Source organism: Drosophila biarmipes, unplaced genomic scaffold (genome assembly GCF_025231255.1).
Source record: "Drosophila biarmipes strain raj3 unplaced genomic scaffold, RU_DBia_V1.1 ptg000009l, whole genome shotgun sequence".
Taxonomy (NCBI): Eukaryota; Metazoa; Arthropoda; class Insecta; order Diptera; family Drosophilidae; genus Drosophila; species Drosophila biarmipes.
The window spans coordinates 2,981,909-3,004,999 of NW_026114530.1; the positions used below are offsets into that span (position 1 = coordinate 2,981,909).

Consider the following 23,091-nt stretch of genomic DNA (forward strand, 5'->3'; position numbering starts at 1 on the left):
TTAACAAATAACCTCCTATGCTTGGAAATAACATTTTTTAATTGTTTTTGAATTTCGAATTAATTTTTATTAAAATCGGATGATTATATTTAGGAAAATGAGTCGGAAATTATGAAAAACAAGAAAGGAAGTTAGCTCCGGCAAGCCGAAGTTTGTATACCCTTGCAGTTATAAGAAATAATCAACTTTAGTAACACCATGTGAAATTTTTAAGGATTGTTGCTGATTTCAGTGATATTAAAAAAAAATTATTTTATCAAAAAAAAATTACGAAAAACAAAGCAACAGACAAATTTGATACGAAACTGGTGACCACAAGCAAATTGCGAAATAAAATTACGCTCGGACGGAAAACAATAGCGTGGGTCAAAGGGGAGAGGCATTTTCAGAAATAAATGTGTAACGGCAATTATCGCGAACTCCTTTTTCCCAATAATTTTGTTTTTGTAAAATGTGTTCGATCATTAATCTATCGTCCAGAAGCCGATGTGCTCACCACTCTCCGTGTGCTCCATGATGTTTGAAATGCACCGTTCTATAGGTGCGGACGAGGTTGTGGCGAGGAGATGGACGCAGTCGATGTGCGCACCCTCTACGCCGAGACGTAAGTGGAAGTGGGGGGAGCGCCCATACTCCAGCGACGAAAGATGAAATGAAAGTTGCACAGGCGCGTAACTGCATCTCCAAATCTTTGACAATGCACCCAATGTGCGATGCAGATGCACTTGTTGCGCAACGGAAATTTGGCCGCGTGCACTTGTTGTCTTATAAAAATCCGCAATCGATGACGGCTAAGAACCAGTGAGTCCACTCGGGGGCACCAAATTTTACTTACCGACCTATTAGGGGTAATTTATTAGAGATGCTGCTCGCAACAAGAAAAAAATAACTAACAGTGAAATGACCAAACAGTAACATTATGAAGATTCTTGTGTTAATATAGCTGCTGTAGCCTTTAAAGTTGCAACAAAGGATGCAACAAGTGGCCGATTATTTTAAAACGATATTTTTTTTCGGTTTTTAAAGAAATAATTGCAAAGAAAAAAGCGTCCTAATAATCTCTCTACAATTTTGTATATTGCAGAACGTAGAGCTTCCAGAATCATTTTCTTTGGAATTAAGGAATTTGTTGGAAATGTTACTTCAAAGGGACGTCCACAAAAGGCTTGGTTGCATGGGAAACGGGTGAGAAATGTATAATATATAATTTTTTAATACAATAATTGGCTTTTGTTTTAGTGCGGATGAAGTAAAAATGCATCATTTCTTTTGTGGTATCGACTGGTACCAAGTTTACATACAAAAATATACTCCACCTTTAGTACCCCCTAGAGGAGAAGTAAATGCTGCTGATGCTTTTGATATCGGATCGTTTGATGAAGAAGACACGAAGGGAATAAAACTAAACGACGCGGATCAGGATCTGTACAAGATGTTTTCGTTGACGATATCTGAAAGGTATTATTAAACATTATTGCTATAATTTGTTTTTAATGTCTAATTCTATTGTACATTACGCAATAGTTTTAAGAACATATTTTCCTTTGCAAGGGAACGAGTATTCGTTGTTTACTGTTCGTAAAAACAAGAAGACATAATTTGCAAAAACGACTTCTTTGTAAAATTTCCAAAAATCAAAAAAAAAAAAATAGTACTTGAAAACAACAGTAATTGATCTTTTAAAACAAAACTAGTAGCTTAGCCAGATGGTTTATTATAATCATAAAACATGTTTCACAATAATATTTTAGGAAACTTTTAAACTAATTTTTAGGACAAGCTTTTAGGACGGCTAGGCTTAAAAATATCAAGCTAAGACGCGACTCAACATCTTGCTTCGTTTTGGTGTTACAAAGGCACATATGTTTGCTAGCTTACAAAGATAATCTGCGGAAAGCAAAGCAAGCATATTTTTGTTTTTGTGTTAGACTTGGCTTAGAATGAAATGACTAGAGGTCAAGCACAGCTTTGAAAGCATTTAACTAATATGCTACTTAATGCCAACACACAACAAAGGGAACAAATCAGTTTTTGTGCTTATGTCTTCCATTGGCACAGATATTAGATAAATTACTCGGCGATCAAAAGTGATTACCATGCTAATAAAAACAATAATCTTCGTAAAATCGTTGCATAACGTTTTCAAAATTATGTCAATACTCATAGAATCGAAACATTTAAATAGATTTGACTGAAGTTGACAAGTCATCCGAGTTTTATAAAGAATTTTTGTTTTCGTTGTAAGAAATAAGAATATTTTGTGAATAAAAATAAAACTATTTTTTACCAATATTATTTTTATCTATACAGTATACATATTCATGATCGATCCAGTCGATGTCCAGAAATATCCGGCTGTAATTTTTAAGCGAACTAATAGTTTTCAGTTTTAAAGCTATCGTGATGAAACCTTCCCAAAAGTATTGTTTTATTGCATATATTATATACATAAATAGAATTAAATTGGTTTAGAGAACTATATACTATATTTTACAGCTTCAATTAAAACGACTGGAAAAAAAAAATGATAACACTTTTACTTTCTGTTACTTGTAGAGTAAAAGTTTTCGTATTTGAGTCGTCAGAAAGTATGTAAAAGGTGGAGTTAAGGGTTTTTGTCTATTTGTATATATATTCTTTATTAGGATCACTAGCCGAGTCGAACTAGCATTGTTCATAACTCGGTCCGTCCATATGAACGCTTATATCTTCAAAACCATAAACGCAAGAAAGTTTGAATAAGTCATGTCGATTTTATAGCCTAGAGCGCAGCGCAATTTAACTTCCCCGTGGTTCTAGGCACACTCCACGCCGATAACCCTAATACAAGTCTAAAGTCCACATTTTTTTGATTTTGTTACAGTTACAACAAAATTTGTACGTAATTATTTGTATTTACGATCTTAGCTTATTGGCAAAGTCCCACAAAGTGTCTAAATTTCACACATGCGTAGCAGGATCCAGGCTCTGTCAATTTGAACAGCAAGTTTTCCGGATCTAAGTTTATTTTCTGCTCCTGTTTAGGCATACGAATCCCGGAGAAGAATCTGCGTAGGTGGTATGCGTACTTGGTCGCGAAGTTCTGATGATGTTCTCCATGAGATCCTCCTTGTCGATGTTTATATCATTAGCCAGCATAATTTTCTCCTAGAGGTAAGAAGCGAACTTTTCTTCTAACGGAAGCTCCACCTTCGATATTTTTATTTTTCATTTTGCAAATGACTGGATTAACTGCCCACAAAAGAGGATGATCGTCTTTAAAATACGTGTGGCGTATGACCTTCCCCTTAAGTTTGGCAATAAACAAACAAACAAATCAAAGTTGTAGACTTGCGCGATGTTTTGCAGTTGCATCCTTCACCAGTGCAAGTTATTCTATGAATTTATTTACAGTGATAAACAGGCGTTCTTTCCGATACTGGATTTATTGATGTTCCTCTATTCCTCTCGTATAATAATGTTTTTAAATTATTATGCCTATGGTTTAACATAACGTTATTTACAAGAGTGGTCCAATAAGTAGATAGCCTCCAAAAAAAAAAAAATTTTGGAAAGTGACGATTTATTTCTCAACATTACACTTGACCCAAAGATGCTCCAACTTCTTTAACCCTTCTGAAAAATACGTTTTCTTGAGGTCTGCAAAAAAGGCCTCTGTGGCGGCGGCGACCTCCTCATTCGACGCAAATTTCTGTCCAGCGAGTGACTTTTTCAAGTTTAGAAACAAAAAGAAGTCACACGGGGCCAAATCTGAGAAATATGATGGATGGGGTAGCAGTTCGTAGCCCAATTCGACCTATTTGGACTTGACGCGGGCGGAAGTGTGAGCTGGTGCGTCATGATGGAAGAGCACTGTGACCATTTTGCCTTTCTCCAGATAGTCGTTGTAGATCACAAAACGGTGGCCATCACCTTTCCCGCCGATGGGACAGCATCCTTTGGATGGCGCTTAAACAGCGTCAAACACTGCTCTGCACTGTTGCGTTTGTTGTTCGGAGTCAGCAAACGCGGCACCCATCGCTCCGAAAGCTTTCTCATGCCCAAAATTTCATGCAGGATATGACCCACTCAGTCTGTTGCGTATCTTCAATCGGCTGTCTGCCCATACGAGATAGTGGGTTTTTGTCACGCTATCCTCTGTGGTAGCCGTTGTTGAAGCACATGGGCGTGGCTCATCAAAAACCGACGTGCGCCCACGTTGAAGCTCATTAAACCAATTTTTAAACCAATTAATTTCAACGTACACAGAACCCAAGCGCTCTTTGATTTCGCTGCTCGATTTCCCTTCCAAAGAAAAGAATCGAATCACAGATCGATATTGCTCTTTCCCCATTTTTCTATAATCTGAGGACACGGTTAATTACACATGCAGTCAAAACAAAACTAGGTGTCCGATTCGGCTGAAATATCGACAGAAGCCGTCTACGAGAATGTACTACACGATAGTTAATTTCCCCTGCGTTTATGACACCATCGGGCTAAGTACTTATCAGACTGCCCTCGTACTACTTTTTTTTATGTATGTAGAACAGAGTTATAATTTATATTTTTCTTAACGCACTCTTTTTTGTCGTCTACGTGTTGCAACGCATATATCAACGCATATATAATTTTTAAATTAGTTCTGAATTTTGAATTAAATTTTATCAAAATTCGACGACTATATCATACTCGTATAGCTCCTATAGGAACAATCGAAAAATGAGTGGTAAAATAATATTGAAAAATTATATCTTCGGTGTTTTTTTTAACTTGCAACCTCTTACGCTTGGAAATAACATTCTTTATTTGTTTATGAATTTCGAATTAAATTTTATCAAAATCGGACGACTATATCATATAGCTGCCATAGGAACGATCGGAAAATTAGTAGGAAAACATGACATAAAAATTATATCTTTGGTGCTTTTTAATAACCTTATAAGCTTGAAAATAACACTTTTTAATTAGTTCTGAATTTTGAATTAAATTTTATTAAAATCGGACGACTGTATAGCTGTCATAGGAACGATAGGATAATCTAATCTCTAAGACTGCTGCTGTGACATGTGACTTTCAGATTAGCTTTATTATTAATAAAATCGTTAATACAGTGAGCTGTGGAGTAGTTTTTTTCTAAAAGCGTTAGACCGATCTGCAATTAGACTAAAACTATCTATTCGCCTCTTCATATTGACATTCTATACATTTAAGCACAACACTTAAAAGACGGATTGGTCGATTATTTGTTATTATAGTATGTTTTTGTTTTGGGACTGGAACAACTTTAATTTTATTCGAAGAAACTGGTGCTGTGCCATCGTTAAAAATTTGGTTAAAGATAAATACCAAATTTTGGATTTCAGGAGGTAAGGAGAGAAACATGCTATAAGAAAAGTAGTTTAGTCCTTTTGCGGAACTGGGGTTGCGTGTTTCGACAAACTGGGTCAGTTCAGATCGAGAAAAATAAATTTTATTTATGGTTTATATGTCAAAAGAGGAAAAATCCATTTGAATACATTCTGCGGTATCTGGGGCTGAGGAAAGCAATTACATTCCAGAATCGCAAAATTGTCTGCCAGAGGGTTTAATTAGTTTCTATGATTTTTAAGATTTAATAGTTTTTACTCTGACTTTGGGTTTGTGAAATCATCTGCTAATTTATACATCCTTTCCTTTTTTACCTTATACAAATATGTATCAATTTTTTTTGTTATTTTTACGCTTGATAACAATTTGGTTTTGTTACATTTTTGTCTGAAGCAGCTTATGACTATTTATAATAGCAGCAATATGTGTCGATTCTCATGTTATTGGGAAGTAATTGCTATTTGAATTTTTCGAAGTCGACCAATTAAGGGAAAGATTGTCTTTGTATACAAATGTTAGATCAAGTGAAGGAAATATGACGGATTAGGAGATAATGTGGGAGAACAATCATTTGTGCAGAAAAAACATGCAGAAATGAGGACTCGTTCTAAAACTTGACCTCTATTATTATGCGAAGAGTTTCCCTGACTTGGCATTGAAGTCACCATCTACTACAGATAGTCCCCCAATTCCCGCTACCATCATAAGAGCATATGTACAACTTTTCTTGAAATTATTTAATTAAATACTAGGAGGAGCGTATACTGTGAAAACACCAATATAGTGCTATAAATTGAAAGTAGAGATTCCAATAGTTTCAATTTCAGTGTCGCAGTTAATGATTTTATATTATTATTTTTTTGTTTTTAATATAAATTCCTACACCTCCATAACCGTCAATACGGGGCCAAAATAAAACAATTAAATTAACAGGACTGCACACAGCATTATCTTTAAGTCAAAATTCGGATAAGAGAGCAATGTCATAGTTGTTATTGACTTAAAATAGTTATGGAAGCTTTTTGTTGTTTTTGCCTGTCAGACTTTAAATGTTGAATTGCAAAACTTTCCAGAAAATCAACAAATAAAAAAAAAACAAAAAAAAAAATTACAAGTAAACAACAAAAGGAAGTTGACTTCGGCAAGCCGAAGTTTCTATACCGTTGCAGTTATAAAAAATAATAAATAATTTTATTAAATTGAATTCGAAATTCTTAAAAATATAAAAATGTATATTCCCAATATTATAAGATAATATGTCAAAAAGCCTCAAAGCTTTAATTTGTTTCACATTATTTCTCACCAATTATCCGATCGTTCCTCTGACAGCTATATGATATAGTCGTCCGACTTTGATAAAATTTAATTCAAAATTCAGAACGAATTAAAAATTGTTATTTTCAAGCTCAAAAGGTTATATGTTAAAAAACAAGAAAGATATAATTTTTATTTCATGTTTTCTTACTAATTTTCCGATCGTTTCTATGGCAGCTATATGATATAGTCGTCCGATTTTGAAAAAATTTAATTCGAAATTCAAAGCCAAATAAAAAATGTTATTTTCAAGCGTAGAAGGTTAAAAGTTAAAAAACACCGAAGATATAATTTTTCAATATTATTTTACCACTAATTGTTCCTATGGGAGCTATATGATATAGTCGTCCGATTTTAATAAAATTGAATTCGAAATTCAGAACTAATTTAAAAATGTTATATCCAAGCTTAGAAAGGTATATGTTAAAAAAACACGAAAGATATAATTTTTTTTTAAATTTTTTCCCCGATAGTTCCTATGGGAGCTATAAGATATAGTTTTCCGATCCGGCTGGTTCCGACTTATATACTACCTGCAATAGAAAGAAGTCTTTTGGGAAAGTTTTAGCCCGATAGAAAGATAAAACTGAGAGACTAGTTTGCGTAGAAACGGACGGACAGACGGACAGACGGACGGACAGACGGACATGGCTAGATCGACTCGTCTTGTGACGCCGATCAAGAATATATATAATATTTATATATATATAAACGTCTCCTTCACTGCGTTGCAAAGTTCTGACTGAAAGTATTATACCCTCTGGCAAGGGTATAAAAAGAAAAAAAGGATACAAAAAGAGTGCCTCGACTAATACATACATACCTCTTACTCAGCTTAAGGGAACAAAAGGGAAATGGAGATATAATAGCGACAAAGCCATATTGTAGAACGCCACTTACCCGCTATTTCATTGTATGGTATGGTATAGAAACCCAAGTAATCTGCATGCCAAGTCTGATATATACCTGCATATAGTTTTTTTCTTATTGCAATACCATGTCTTTATATACTTCTTGGTTGGTTTTTACTGTTATTCTCTCACGAATCCGTTACGTTCTCTGGTGCTTCTCCATCTTTAGTTACTTCAATATATTCTTGCAGTGAACAATTTTGTCGCCGTGGAAGGTCGGAATCTCGTCACGGAAAGCCAAGCGGAACTTCTTTTAGATCGGTCCGCGGCCACGATCCCGTCAATGCCCACTCCCTCGCCTAAGCCCGACCAGAACACACGCGTAGTTTTAGTTTAATTTTAATGGGGCCTGTGCTTACAGTGCTCACGAGGCGCCATGTGCCCCGTCTTTTAGAAGAAGCCAGTCAAAAAAAGGAAGCAAAAGTAGAGAATTTAAAGAGACCACAGAGACGAGTTGTCAAAGTCTCATTCTGACGCCGCCTGAAGTGTTGCCACCTGGCCGTCTATCGAAAGCCCAACAAGATTTTCGGCGGCTTTCGTTACATTATCCCCTCTCAGACTCGAGCCTCCTGGCCGAGTAGGGATGGAGTAGGGCCTCGCTATGGGGCCAATGACATGAACGGTTCGGGTGGTACGCTTTCCTGGTAGACTTATCTCGTATACTAGGTCAGAGTGACGGCGGTAACGGGGGCGGGTCCAATCTAATCCGACTGAAGTTTCGGCCATCGTTCCACTCTTCGGGTAGGGGAGTATAGCCAAACCTCTTCTCCATCGGGGAATTTAACTGGCCACTAAGTTTCATCGGCCAAGCTGCTGCTTGTTGTTGACTGAGTTGTTGTTGTAAGTGGTCCAGATAATCTTCCGTTGTACGAGAGTGCACAATGATGTCAAAGTATTTCAAAGTACACCAGTGTGGATATTCAGGTGGGTCCTGAGAATATATCGTCCATCAGTCTCTGGAAGGTCATGGGCGCGTTGGTCATGCCAAACGGCATGACGTTAAATTCGAAGAGGCCGGCATCACACGTAAAAGCAGTCTTAGCTCTTGAGGCCTCGTGCATTTCCACCTGCCAGTAACCGTTGTGAAGCTCATGGTTAAGATATCATCCATCCTTGGTAAGGGTTGGTTTAGACGTCGATAATCCACACAGAACCGGGTGGAACTGTCCTTTTTCTTTACTAGGACGACCGGGGAGGACCACGAGCTCGTGGACGGGCGAATTATGCCTCTTAGCTTCATGTTGGCAACCAGTTCTTCCGCCTTCCTTGCCAGTGCACTTGTTGCTTGCTAGGGCGGGCTTGGCCCGGAGTCGTCATCACTTCGGGCGAACACTCGCCGGAAGCGGTTTATCAAGGCCGCCCACCTGGAGTGAAGAAGGACTGGCAACTCGGGGGGTACTTCCCAGTCGTGGGAAGTTGCATCAACTAGCCGACTAGCCTCTACTGCTTCCACTTATCCCACAATTGTTTACTCTGGGAGAGTGTACGAGTGCGTGCTAAGATTAACTAGATCTAGCGTGCTGGTGTTGTTCGTGGTGTTTAAAAGGGTGCTCCCTAGTAAAGCTTTGGGGGCAATTGGGAGTGAGTTCCACGTTCCAAGAGGGCTGTGGGCAGCTGCTCCTCCGACATGCATCGAACTGTAACGTGGTTGTCGCTATATGGCAGGATTCTAGTCGGCGAGGTTGAATAAAGTAGATTTCTGTGGTTCGTAGTCGGGGCATATAGCGGCAAGTATCCAATCGAGAACCGTAACTAAAGATCGTTCAAATCCACGGTTGCCTTATGCTGCAGCAAAAAGTCCATGCCTAGCATGCCTTCCACTAGTAGGAATTCGTCACCAACCGGCCTGCCGGCAACAATAAGTCTGACGTCGACTCGTGTGGTTGCCACGAATTTCTCGGCTGATGGTCCCTGCAAAGTCTCTCGGCAAGGTGCACTGGGTAGTCGCTTTGGCATATCTCTCTCGTTTAGGAGGGATACGGCGGCACCAGTGTCGACGATCAGCCATATCGGATGTTTCTGTAAAAAGACAAAACAATGTAAGTGTTGGCCTCCTACGGCACTACTGGTATACGTAGCTTCGGCGGGCCTAGACTGGTTCCCGCTATGGTCCTCTTGTATAGGGTTTGTAGTTGTCCGTTTCGAGGCGGTCTACGTAGGGTGCGGGCGTTGCGGAGTGCGGCAAACTCTATTTCCTGAGATTAAGCGCACTTTCTCTGGGCGATAGGGGAAAGGGAGCCACGATGGCTTCAACTCCCTTTGGAGGAGCTCTTAGTCGGGCGCCAGGTTGCTCGGCTGGCGGCCTGCGTTGCTTCGGGAATCCCCGGTCCTCTTGCGTTATTGCCCCGACATACTCGCGTTCTTCTTCCTGGAGAATCTAGGGGATACTCTACGGCTTCGGCAGCAACGTTCATCACTGCTGCGGCTGGACGTCGTCGGCACTGAGTTTCATTGCGGCACGCCATATCGAGGGCATCCGTTAGAGAGCTGCTAAGGATAGGGACCTGGTATCCCGTCTCGCGTATCCCGTCGATAAAACGCTGCAAAAAGATGCTGTTGTAGGTGGCGATTGGTAACTCACCAATCATAGCTCTGCCCAGGCGTTTCAGCTCCGTTGCAAAGTCCTCGAATGACTCTCGTGGTCCCTGCATGCGATTGTGGAAGGTGTGATAGCCGGTGCGCGTACTGATTGAAAAGTATCAGGGAGTTGCAGGAGCTGAGAGTGGCTTCTGGTAGGGTAGCGTGAAAACGCTGAGCGCGCCCACGCAGACTCGTATACAACTTTCTGCAGTTCTTCCATTCTGACCAGTGGTACTCTTCGGCCATGTCGTCAAGTAAGCGTTAAAATTCGGGCCATGTACCATCGAAGGTAGGAGGCGGCTCTGTATCCGACACATCCAGAATTCCCCATCGAGAGGTTATGACGTCGACTGGACGATGGGCAGCCGTCGAAGCGGTCCCTGGACTGCCGTCCATTCTCCGTAGAAACACCTGTTGCGGCTGTCCTGAGCCGGCGTTGGCTTTTTCTGCTAAGCAAGGGGTTTTGGCGGAATGTCGATCACCCCCCACTTTGCTCACGCCGTCGCGGTTGTGTGCCGGATGGCCTTCACTGTTACCCAGCATGGTCCTTTCGAACGTCGCCCACATCTGTTCGAACTTCTTCTCAAACTTGAGTCGCTCAACCGACTGATCCAACGCATCCACTTTTTGTTTGATCAGGCGCAACGAGCGGTTGATGGCACGGCCCATTGCATCCAGCTCCATTCTCCGGATCTTCTAAACTACACTCTGCTGGCGATGCTTGTTTATTTACAATTTACATTTTTACGCAGGTCAGGGTTCTCGCAAACCCTACTGACCCCACACCTGGCACCAATGTAACGATTTTGTCGCCATGAAAGGGCGGAATCTCATCACGGAAAGCCGGGCGGTACTTCTTTCATATCAGTGCGCGGCCACGATCCCGTCAATGCCCACGCCCTCGCCTAAGTCCGACCAGAACACACGCGTAGTTTTAGTTATTTCGCAGTTTTAATGGGTCTTGTGCATAAAGGGCACACGAGGAGCCATGTGCTGTTCGGATCCCGTCTTTCAGAAGAAGCCAGTCAAAAACAAGGAAGGAAGTTAACTTCGGCAAGCCGATGTTTCTATACCCTTGCAGTAATAAGAAATAATCAACTTTAGTAACACCATGTGAAATTTGTAAGGATTGTTGCTGACTTCAGTGATGTTAAAAAATCATTTCATTCTTTTTTTAAGACCGTTTTTTTTTTTTAGATTTATGTGTTATATGTTAGAGTAGTCCGATTTTTATTAAACTGAATTCGAAAATCTTAAAAATATAAAATATTATATTCCCAATATTATAACCAATATTTCTGACGAATTTTGTATAACATTTTGCTCTACGAGTAACGGGAATAAAACAAAACAAAATGTCAATATTACGATGATGTACTACCTGTACTAACAACTACCTGTAACATAATAATGTAAATACGGCTTTTGAGAAGGTTTCATCCTGAAAGTTTAAAAACTAAGACATTAGTTTGCGTAGAAACGGACAGACGTCTAATGCTGATCAAAAATATATATACTTTATGGGTCCGGAAACGTCTTCTTCACTGAGTTACAAACTTCTAAATGAAGCTATTATTTTGCAATGTTATAAGAAAAATTTCTGATAGTTAACAAAATCATATCTTTACGAGGTAAGGGGACGTGACGATCACGCACCATCAACATACAAAAGTTGTGATTCCGACTTTTGTGACGAATTATGCTTGTAAATTCGACATGAATAAACATTTTAGTGTTCTCATTCGGCCCACTTCAATAAAAATATTCCTTTAATGCGAGAACTGGAACAGGGTATAGGCTGAGCTTTCTCAGAAAGCTACAAGGGGTCACAATATTTTAAAATGAAAAAAAAAACGGACAGAATCTTTTTGTCGGACCCCAATCTCACAGATTACGGGATTTGTATATGACATCCGTCGCAAAAACTGCTCTAACCGCTTATAATAGCTACTAATTTGATAAATAAAATTAAGATAAAGATAAGCCGGTGCCACGTGTTAAAAGGCTTATGTATGCCTATTGGTACCGTTAATACTCGGCTTCGCTTGCTCACGCGGCACCACACCACGGACAAAAGACAGCAATTTTATCGTTCGACCTTTCGCCCCCTGCACCACTTGCATCTACTTGGTTTTTTTGAATCATAGTTACTGGCGAATGGATTTTTGGCTGTTAGTTCGTCAAAAATTTCAAAATGTATTTTAACTTTTTATATTTATAACGTTTATAAAACTTATTACAAAGACGTGGGTAATACTAACTTCAGACTTAAAATATATATAATTATCATATGTTTTTAGTTTCAAAGTGCCTTAATAGTTCTGCGCCAACCAAATATTTAATGATGAATGATATGAAATTAGGCGATATATTAGTTGTTCTTCTTTTTTGCATTTTAATTCGAGTTTTAATTTTTTTTCTTCGCTTACCGTTTTTTTCTATATTTTCTATAACTGATTTTGTACTAAAAAAAAAGAGTATCCATTTATGCACCAGATTACGTATAATAGGTAACTGCCTCAATAACCTTGTCCTCGTATTTGACATATATCAGCTAGTCTTTTTTCAGTTACTTATTTACTAGAAGGTTGACATTTTCCGATGGATATATACATAGGTGTTAAAGAAATTGATTTTATCTGAGAACAGAGTTACAGAACATTCTCTAAGGATGTTGTATGTTTCTCACCTGGTATGAAATTTTTTATTATTTTTCAGGTGGCCTCCTGTGATCTAAAATGTCAGATGAATTGAGGACGTATGATTTAGAATAGTCTTCCACCTCCGATCACCCAATTTACACTAATTGTGCTTCTATATATAACTGAATAGGTTAACAAAATAAATAATAAAAAAAGTTTGCAAGTATTAATATTTCAAAGTAGGTTAAAGTTAATATGATCATTGGCAAGCAAAGTCTTTGGCTTAAATATGAAATCGTGGTGTCAGCTACTCCCCCTGCATCGGCAGATTGCTGACGTTTTGGCACACTTATTCTTTGTTTCGTCCATTGTTTAGTCTACTGCTTGTCACGGTACTTGGAGAGCGACCCGATCGGCTGATCGTTCGCTCCGAATTAGTAATACGTAAATCGCACTTTCTTAAGCCACTCGGAGATGCGCAGTTGACTTTGGCACACACGCGTCAGCGTTTTTGAATCCTGACAGGAAATCAAGCAAGGGTGTTGAGTGTTTTATGAGGCCAATGTAAAGTCGGTTAAAAACCATCTGAAGACAGTCATTGCAGATCCACGACCTACTTATGAAGAGTTCTCCACGGTGTTCGTAAGCATTAAAGCATGCCTTTACTCAAGGTCGCTTTGCCCCCTTATAGCTAACAAGGATCTAGAAGTTCTCATTTCCCCGCACTTTCTCATCGGAGACTTAATGCTGGCGCCGTCGGAATATCAGCCGCGATCCAGATCTTTCGCAAAGTAGTTCCTAGCCCATTAAACGATCAACGACATTTCTTAAAGACTTGGAGTCCTTTCTGGTTGTTGATAATATATCAAAATATCTATACGAGTATAGGGTATAGAGAGTAGGGTAGTTGATAATATGTCAAAATATCTATACGACTATATATCGGTGTTGAACACACACACCTCGGTGTGTTCAAAAAGTAAGGTGACTTTTCAAATTTCGCGGTTGAACACACACACCTCGGTGTGTTCAAAAAGTAAGGTGTCTTTTCAAATTTCGCGGGCAAAATATTTTCAATTATCGATTTTTTTGTTTTGTTATGTTGGTATTTCAATTGCATCCCCTTTTTTGTTTAGTTGTGAGAGGCGTAAAGGTAACAAGTTATTTTGCGTGCTCAGCGATTTTTTGCTATCGAAAAATATGGATCAAAGGATTTGCATCAAATTTTGTGTAAAAAATAAAATTAAGTGCTCCGAAACACTTGAAATGTTGGCAGTGGCATACGGTGAAACTGTTCTGAGTAAAAAAAAATGTTTACAAGTGGTACAAACTCTTCCAAGATGGCCGGGAAGATGCCAATGACGAGCCTCGCTGTTGACGCCCAAGCACGTCAACAACTGATGCAAACGTTCAAGCAGTGAAGAAAATTGCTTTGGAAAATCGTCGAATCACTATCCATGAAATTTTGAAACGTTTTGGGTATATGGTTATGACATCGAAACCAAAGCCCAATCGTCACAATGGAAGAGCCCAGGTGAGCCAAGACCGAAAACAGCACGCCATTTCGATCAAATGTCAAACTTTTGATCACTGTATTCTTCGATTACCATGGCGTGGTGCATCAGGAGTTCTTACCATATGGTCGTACGGTCAATAAACAGTATTATCTGAAAGTTATGCGCCGTTTGCGAGAAGCAATACGAAAGAAACGTCCAGAATTGTGGAAAAACAATTCATGGCTTTTGCATAATGCCCTGCTCACTCATCTTTGCTTGTGACAGATTTTTTGGCCAAAAACAACACCACATAATGCCTCAGCCACCATATTCACCGGATTTGGCCCCATGTGAATTTTTCTTGTTCCCAAAACTAAAGAGACCTATGAAAGGACGGAGATTTGCAACGATTAAAGAGATAAAGACTGCATCGCTGGAAGAGTTCAAGGCTATACCGAAAAGTGCCTATGGGAAGTGCTTTGAGGATTGGAAAAACCGTTGGCATAAGTGTATTGTATCTGAGGGTGATTACTTTGAAGGGGACAACATTAATATTGATAAATAAATTAATGGTTTTTCTTGAAAATACCAAGTCACCTTTTTGAACACACCTCGTATATTGATATTTTTCTTAAAATGATATATTTTCATAGTGATATTGAGCTTGCCCAAATATCGCAATATTGATATTTTGTTTTGTTTTATTCCTGTTACTCGTAGAGTAAAATGTTATACAAAATTCGTCAGAAAGTATGTAACAGGTAAAAGGAAGCGTTTACGACCCAATAAGGTATATATATTCTTCACCAGGATCAATAGCCGAGTCGATTTAGCCATGTCCGTCTGTCCCGCTGTCTGCCAGCCCGTATGAACGCTCAGATCTCGGAAACTGTAAAAGCTTGAGCAGTCAGTCTTGGCATGCGGATTGCTGGGCTTCCTACGCAGCGCAAGTTTATTTCAGCGGATTGCCATGCCCACTCTAACTCCCATTATGACAAACAAAAATTTTACTGAACTCAAAAAAATGTGCCATGCCCACTCTAACGCCCACCAACCGCCCAAAACTGTGGTGACCACAATTATCATGACAGAAAATTCTTTTTGCTAAAACGTATTTGCCTCCTTGACGCAAAAAATTGTTATGTCTTGCAAAGGGTATAATGATTTCAACCAGTCAACGCAGTGAAGGAGACGTTTCCGACCCCATAAAGTATATATATTCTTGATGAGCGTCACAAGACGAGTCGATCTAGCCATGTCTGTCTGTCGTCCGTTTCTATGCAAACTAGTCTCTCAGTTTTATCTTTCTATCGGGCTAAAACTTTCCCAAAAGTCTTCTTTCTATTGCAGGTAGTATATAAGTCGGAACCAGCCGGATCGGAAAACTATATCTTATAGCTCCCATAGGAACTATCGGGGAAAAAATTTAAAAAAAATTATATCTTTCGTGTTTTTTTAACATATACCTTTCTAAGCTTGGATATAACATTTTTAAATTAGTTCTGAATTTCGAATTCAATTTTATTAAAATCGGACGACTATATCATATAGCTCCCATAGGAACAATCGAAAAATTAGTGGTAAAATAATATTGAAAAATTATATCTTCGGTGTTTTTTAACTTTTAATCTTCTACGCTTGGAAATAACATTTTTATTTGGTTTTTAATTTCGAATAAAATTTTATCAAAATCGGGCGACTATATCATATAGCTGCCATTGGAACGATCGGAAAATTAGTAGGAAAACATGAAATGAAAATTATATCTTTTGTGTTTCTTAACATATGACCTTATAAGCTGGAAAATAATATTTTTTAATTAGTTCTGAATTTCGAATTCAATTTTATTAAAATCGGACGACTATATCATATAGCTGTCATAGCAACGATCGGAAATTTGGTGGGAAATAATGTGAAACAAATTATAGCTTTGGGGCTTTTTGATTATTATCCTTTTGATTATTATCTTATAATATTGGGAATATAAATTTTTATATTTTTAAGAATTTCGAATTCAATTTAATAAAATTATTGATTATTTTTTATAAGTGCAAGGGTATACAAACTTCGGCTTGCCGAAGTTAACTTCCTTTCTTGTTTTTTCTAAAATGTATTTGTCTTATTAAAACCTTTCGATTGGCGTAACAAAATGTTTGCCATAACGCCCCCAAACGGCTAAAACGATTTTAACTGACTGCCGCGCACATAACATATACCAATTTTTTTTTCATATCTCAACTTTTATTTTATCCTTCAAGCTGAGTAACGGATATCTTCCTTGATGAGATAGAATGAAATATTTTTTTTTTAATATCGCTAAAGTCAGCAACAATTCTTAAAAGTTTCACATGGTGTTACTAAATTATTTTTTATAATTGCTAGGGTATACAAACATCGGCTTGCCGAAGTTAACTTTCTTTCATGTTTATATATGTGACAACAATAATCTTCAGCAGAGGTCGAAGTGGTGCCAGGGAACTGAAAGTTTTAGCTTAACTACCTGGTCATCATCAAGGAAGATCATCTAAAAACCCAAAAAGGTTAAATATCCGGACTTGAGTCAGGTGATTTACAGAATTAAACGCCTTACTGAAATCAGTGTATGTAACACCAGTCTGATGATTTCTTCCGAAAGGTTGGTTGTCATTGATCTACGTTTTAAAAATCCGTGTTGACAAGAAGGGATAAGGGATAAGTGGTTGGAAAAAACTGTAAAAAGGTCGTCTATGGTTTGATCAGTGTTTGCGGTCGAATTTTCAAATTTTCAGATTTACGCTTTGTGTTATACAAAATTAAAAAACTGTTTCGGATCCAGTGTAATCTGGACGAGCTAAATAGTTTTTAACACTGCGGGTTAATCACGGTAAAATTAAGCCGAGCACTCAGGTATCGGAAAAAAGGAGGCATACAAATCTTTTTCTCAAGCCTTGACCTTACATTTTTAAGTCGTGCCAATTTTTCTTTCTTCTTTAAACCACGGAGACTGGTTTGAAATTTTAGGACAATACATAGCAACGCATGTATCATAAACTGTGTTTAACACATTATAAAATATATTAACACCTGCAGCTATAGGGTTATTTATGAGTGCAAAGTTTGCTCTACGAAAGCAGGGAATGCGTTTGCACTTTTGTACCCGTGTCAATAGGAAGCTTCAGCGTTGGGTGATACGGGTCTTCTGGTAAAGTAATTGCAATTCTAACTGTGCAAACACAATCCGGACTGGAAACAAGGCATAGATACATTAATCGTCCAAACAATGACAAGACAAGACAATGAAATATTGCAAACCGTCAAGAAAATCATGTTGCGCTGAAGGTAACAATATATTTGATTTTTCGACGGTGGACCACTAACTGATCCCTATCTGATAGTTACTTGAGATAAACTGGATAGCGGTTGATTCGCATATATTGGGAATTAGAATGACTGCGGAATATAGGAACATGTTATGTATATAGAAATACTCGGAAGGGATAGGTTTACACACAGAAATGTCATTAGTTCGTTGGACAATATTGCTTCGGACGTTAATTTTGGGACAACTCCAATTAAAACTCCGTCCTCAAGTCGGGAAGTAAGATCATGCCTGTAAGTTACGGCGTAAAACTCAAGCGCCACAAGCAGATCCGTATTTCTGCGGCTGTTTCGGAATAATTAAGTAAAAGTGCTTTTGAAAGCCGATTTGTAGAGATTGTCTGGGTTTCATATGCAATGCATTCATCATAATAGTAGCGCAAGCCACTTCTCATGTCGTTCGCATCACATAACAGGCCCAAAAAGCCAAGTCATTTTGCATGAAAAATAATTCTCGAACAAATGACACGGTATTCTCTGCTTTCCAGCCGAAATTAACAACTCGCATTTCTTTATAACGGACAATCATTATCACGATATTGCGAACCACAGTGCCGGTGAGCGGGAGAGAATTAGCAGAGTAAGCTGGGGGACCGTAAGTTTATGATATTTCAAACAGCGTTTGGATGAAAAAGAGAAGGCAATAAAATAAAACAATAACAACAAGCACATCACAAAGATTAGACGAGTAAACTAATTTTGTTAATTTAAACACAAAACAATCACAGATGTTGTTAGGGATATAAAAAACTATAGAAATATTCAAAAATATAAATGAAACCCCGATGGTTTATGGACAAAAAGAATAAAAATCGGAGGGCAAGACAAGAACACGAACGTTCAGTGAAAGATCAAGCTATTCTTGAAATATGTTTTATTTATTTAATTTTCGGAATTCATACTAGTTTGTTTTAAAATTGTTCTGCTATATAGGCGAACATTATTTGTGAACAAAGAAGGAAGCAAACTTTTGGTAAGCTGAAGTTTCTATATCCTCGCAGGTAGTTCCCGTAGGAGCATTGTAATTCTAAAGATTTCCTATTTTTAGGAAACTAATTACATTTAATTCAATTAAATACAATGTTCCTATGGCTGCCTTATGATACAAATTATTAACAATTTTTTTTGTAATTCTGAAATTTTAAAAAAATATATATTACTTAGAGTTTTGAGTAGAGTACTACTGTACAAAAAACACCAAAGTTAAATTTAATATTATTTTTTCACATAAGAGGCCTAATTTTACCTGTTAACTAGCTTACAAAATAATAATTCAAACATTCTCGAAGTATGATATTGCTAGTCCTAGTGATCTGAAATTAGCAATAGGTATTAGATGTATAAATACTTTCGGTTTACGTGGCCTTGCCATTCAGGTTCCTGGGCTTTCTGTGCTAGTTTGATTTAGAAGGGTACTTCTGTGGCCAAAACTGTGGCGCCTACATTTTTACGATAATATGAAGATTTTAGCGGAAATGTATTGGTCTTGTCAATACCTATCGTTTCAGCCAATCAAAACTTGGCCAGGGCCAAACGCCCAAACTGTGGCGGATAAAACTTTTATGATAGACAATGAAAATGTTCACTCAAATGTATTTGTCTCATCAATTCCTATCGATTGACCCAAACTAGTTTTACACGCCCACAAACGACCAAAACGCTTAATTATTGATGATATTTTTTTATTTTAAAAAATGATAATAATATTTAAAATATCACTAAAAAATATCTATATATTATACCAAGTCGGAAAACTGATCACCGACGGCATTGTTGCACACTCTGTATCTGAATACAATAGCCCATTATTACTTGTCCCTAAAAACCATCTCCATCGTCCGGATATAGAGATAGCATGGCAAACAGACAGACAGAAAAGAATAGAATTTCTCTCAACACACGCCCCATGATGTATGCGGGCGCGATATTAGCCCTCCTTTCCTTGGGTATGTCAATACTCCGAATATAATCTGCAAGAGGCCCCATTAGAAAAAGGCAACTAAGGTAGCTCTCAAGTCAGCATGGAGTTAAAAAGAATGTTTATCTCCTCAGACATTATAATTTTTTTTATTTTCTAAATATAAAAGCTAATATATATAATCCATAAAAAAAATTCTTGTTGGCTAAGCAAACTTTTATAACTTCATAAAGTATAATAAAATTATACAGATAACAAGATAAACTTATAAATGATTATAAACTAATTTTAATTTAATTTTTGTGTAATTTTAGTATGTTCATGAATGTTTGGTTTTATCTTTTACTTCTAGATTTATTTTAAATTTTAACCTTCACTCAATTTGACAACTATTCGTTAGCGCTCTATTTTTAAGAAATGCTTTTTCCTCTTATTTCACGATTGTTTATGTTTCCATTGTTTTTTTTTTGTTTAATCAAAAAGTGTCGTAAATTGCAACATACATAAAGATCAAATTAAATAAATTTTTTTTAACTTTAGATTTAGATTCGCATTTAACCGTAATATTGTGTGCCAGATTGGGTTGCTTACACTTGCAATGGACTTGCAGCTGCGTTATGCTATCTGCTGCACGTCATTGTCATAACCGACACTGCTATTACCGCAAATGTAGCTGTACCTAATATCGATTACATCTCACGCCAACCAATACCATTATCCTCCTCTAGGTGGCGCAGGAAAGGTTGCGATCAGCTGTTTTTTATTTACCTATTCGCTACAATAATTAAAAAGCTGATGCGTTTTCAAGAATAACGGGCAAAGAATAACAAAATATTACCAGAAGCATAAATAAAGCCGCTACAAGATATCAATGTACATAAACAAGAAACCTGCGCTTCAAAGCCCAACGTTTACAGAGTCGTAAACAATAACGAAGTACGTACAGTACAACCAACTCAACGTGGCGCTGTAGGAATATGTCTTTGAACAAGATAATTTCATGAAAATGGGCAACAGAATATTAAAATCTTTAAGAGTAACGCTACTCCACCCAGTGACCCAAATAAATTCCTAAAAAGAAAAATAAGCTAATATGTCTACATTCCATGATGAACCAATAAAAGGAGATCACTTTGACGTTGCAAAAACCTTGGCCGAGGTAAAAAGATATTATTTTAGGAATGGGATGTACAAATATATTAAAAATGCCAAATATATTAAATGCCAAATAGCAAAACAATCACGCACACAAAGACTTTATTAATTATTACAGAAACACCACAAACAGCATTTGACAGGGTAATCGTGGACACGATCAGCCCACTAGTTAAGTCCGAACAAGGAAATGAATACGCAGTTACCTTAATCTGTGATTTAACCTTGTAGCGATACGAATACCAAATAAAAGTGGAAACAGGAAAAGCTATATTTGAAAATTTTATTTCGAATTACGGTCCAATGAAGACGTTCATTACGGAAGTGGGAGTAGAGTATAAAAATTCAATAATTGAAGATTTCTGTAAGAATTTAAATATGAAAAGTATTAATTCAACCGCACACCATCACCAGGTTTTGTTTAGACTTGATTTAAGTTTCAATTGATTTACTTTTTTTCGTTAACAATCAAAGCATTTTTCTATAGAACTCAGCTTCGAATTGTGACTGGGCCCATAACCTAAGGATTTTATATAAAAGATATTTATACAAACTCCAAAAGCACACTAGCCCGATTTGCCAAATAGTACGCCTAGTTGTCTGAAAGCAAGTAGTAAGGGTACGCATGTGCATACAAAAAGGAAACAAAAACGTTCTTAGACAGAGAGGGAGAGAACAAAGAGAAGAGAAAGCTTTGCCTCTCTCTGAGATCTTCATTGTTCATCTCCTTCGCGCACACACACAATGTGTATGTGAACAAGTGTGACTTTTGGTATTCTCCACAGTGACGTTACTTCGCACCAGTGCGAAGTTAACTTTTAATTTTAGCCAGCTCCGTTGTGTGTTTTGCTGCTTCTCCAGGTGTCGCTGCCGTCTTGATAAGTGCCCTAGCCAACCTCCGTTGGCGCAAGAGTTTATTTCTCTTGCCGCTCCTCTTCTTTTTGGATTTGTTTTTCTTTTGTTGACGTAAGTTGGGTGTAGCAGCAGGAAAATTCTTCGTAGTTTTTCGGTGTTGCTCGATCGGTTCTTCTGGCCTTCTTCGCGTTCCTTCGAGCTTTCAAGCTTTGTTTGTACATTGAAGTACAATAACCATTTTTGTTTTCACTGTCACGGTCGCCATATATTATTTAAAATCCGCCATGTATTATTTAGAATCAGATATCTTTATTCTTCAATGTTTAAAATTAGAGTGACTTACAACTAGCTATTCGCGGCGGCGGTGCATGCTAACATTGGCAGCGGTCGTTGTGTCCGCGAGAAGTTGTAAAGGCCATGGGAATATGCTGACACCAGCACTTCCCATAAGTTGGACTCTGATGCTCTTTCATATTTCGGTTGGCCGCACGAGTTTGGCGGCCGAGACTTTTGTAGTTATTTCAGTACACTGTAACACAATGTTGGTATCGATACATTGGGTACGTACATCATTACGTTCTAATTCGTACTTCTCATGATCCTTGAGTGCAGCAATCTTGTAAGGCCCTTAAAACTTATCCTTAAGCTTTAATTCGACGTAGGGTTTCGAGTTCTTTAATTGCTACCAAATATTGTTTCGGCTTTAAACCAAACTCTTTGGTTCTTTGGCGAAACTTCACTCTTTCTTCATTTAGATATTTTATCGCGACATCCTGCATCAAGTCTTTTAGGTCATTGTAGCAGGATAAACGTATATCAACTCTAGTTTAAAATTTAAATGGTAAATCCTGGTGCTTCCCATGTATTTGTACCAAGTTAATGGTTTTTAATAGCTTAACTTTACTAGCGTTGGTACGACGACCTTGCGAAGTCTTTCCACTTGGCCATTTCCGCATGGTACTTTTTTCTCTATAAGCAGACGCTGTATGTTGAGTGCCTCGCAGTATTCCTTGTATGCGAGATACTTGTCCGATACTATTAAAATTTTGCTTACTAGTTATAATTGATTTTCCAAAATTTTCAAGAAATATATATATATGGACGTTGATACACTTCGAACAGTACAAACAACTGGCCCAACAACACCAAGCACATGCTTGTTAAGCGCGGGGCCCTTTTATCAATTTGGGCAAAAAATACGAGTTCGCGAGTTTGGCCAGGGCCAAACGCCCAAACTGTGGCGGATAAAACTTTTATGATAGACAATGAAAATGTTCACTCAAATGTATTTGTCTCATCAATTCCTATCGATTGACCCAAACTAGTTTGACACGCCCACAAACGACCAAAACGCTTAATTATTAATGATATTTTTTTATTTTAAAAAATTATAATAATATTTAAAATATCACTAAAAAATATCTATATATTATACCAAGTCGGAAAACTGATCACCGACGGCATTGTTGCACACTCTGTATCTGAATACAATAGCCCATTATTACTTGTCCCTA

The 23,091-nt window shown here is 37.7% G+C and overlaps 1 protein-coding gene across 7 annotated transcripts in view; it reads left to right on the top strand.

Annotated features, from left to right (window-relative positions):
- The window catches only part of LOC108027275 (G protein-coupled receptor kinase 1), a 284,279-nt gene that overhangs the window by 181,815 nt on the left and 79,373 nt on the right, over positions 1-23,091 (top strand). For all 7 annotated transcript variants that reach the window (XM_044091485.2, XM_044091484.2, XM_044091489.2 and 4 more), the window contains 2 exons: positions 1,085-1,185; positions 1,240-1,458. In XM_044091485.2, the coding sequence (XP_043947420.1) occupies positions 1,085-1,185; positions 1,240-1,458 (320 nt within the window). The remainder of the gene's footprint in view (positions 1-1,084; positions 1,186-1,239; positions 1,459-23,091) is intronic.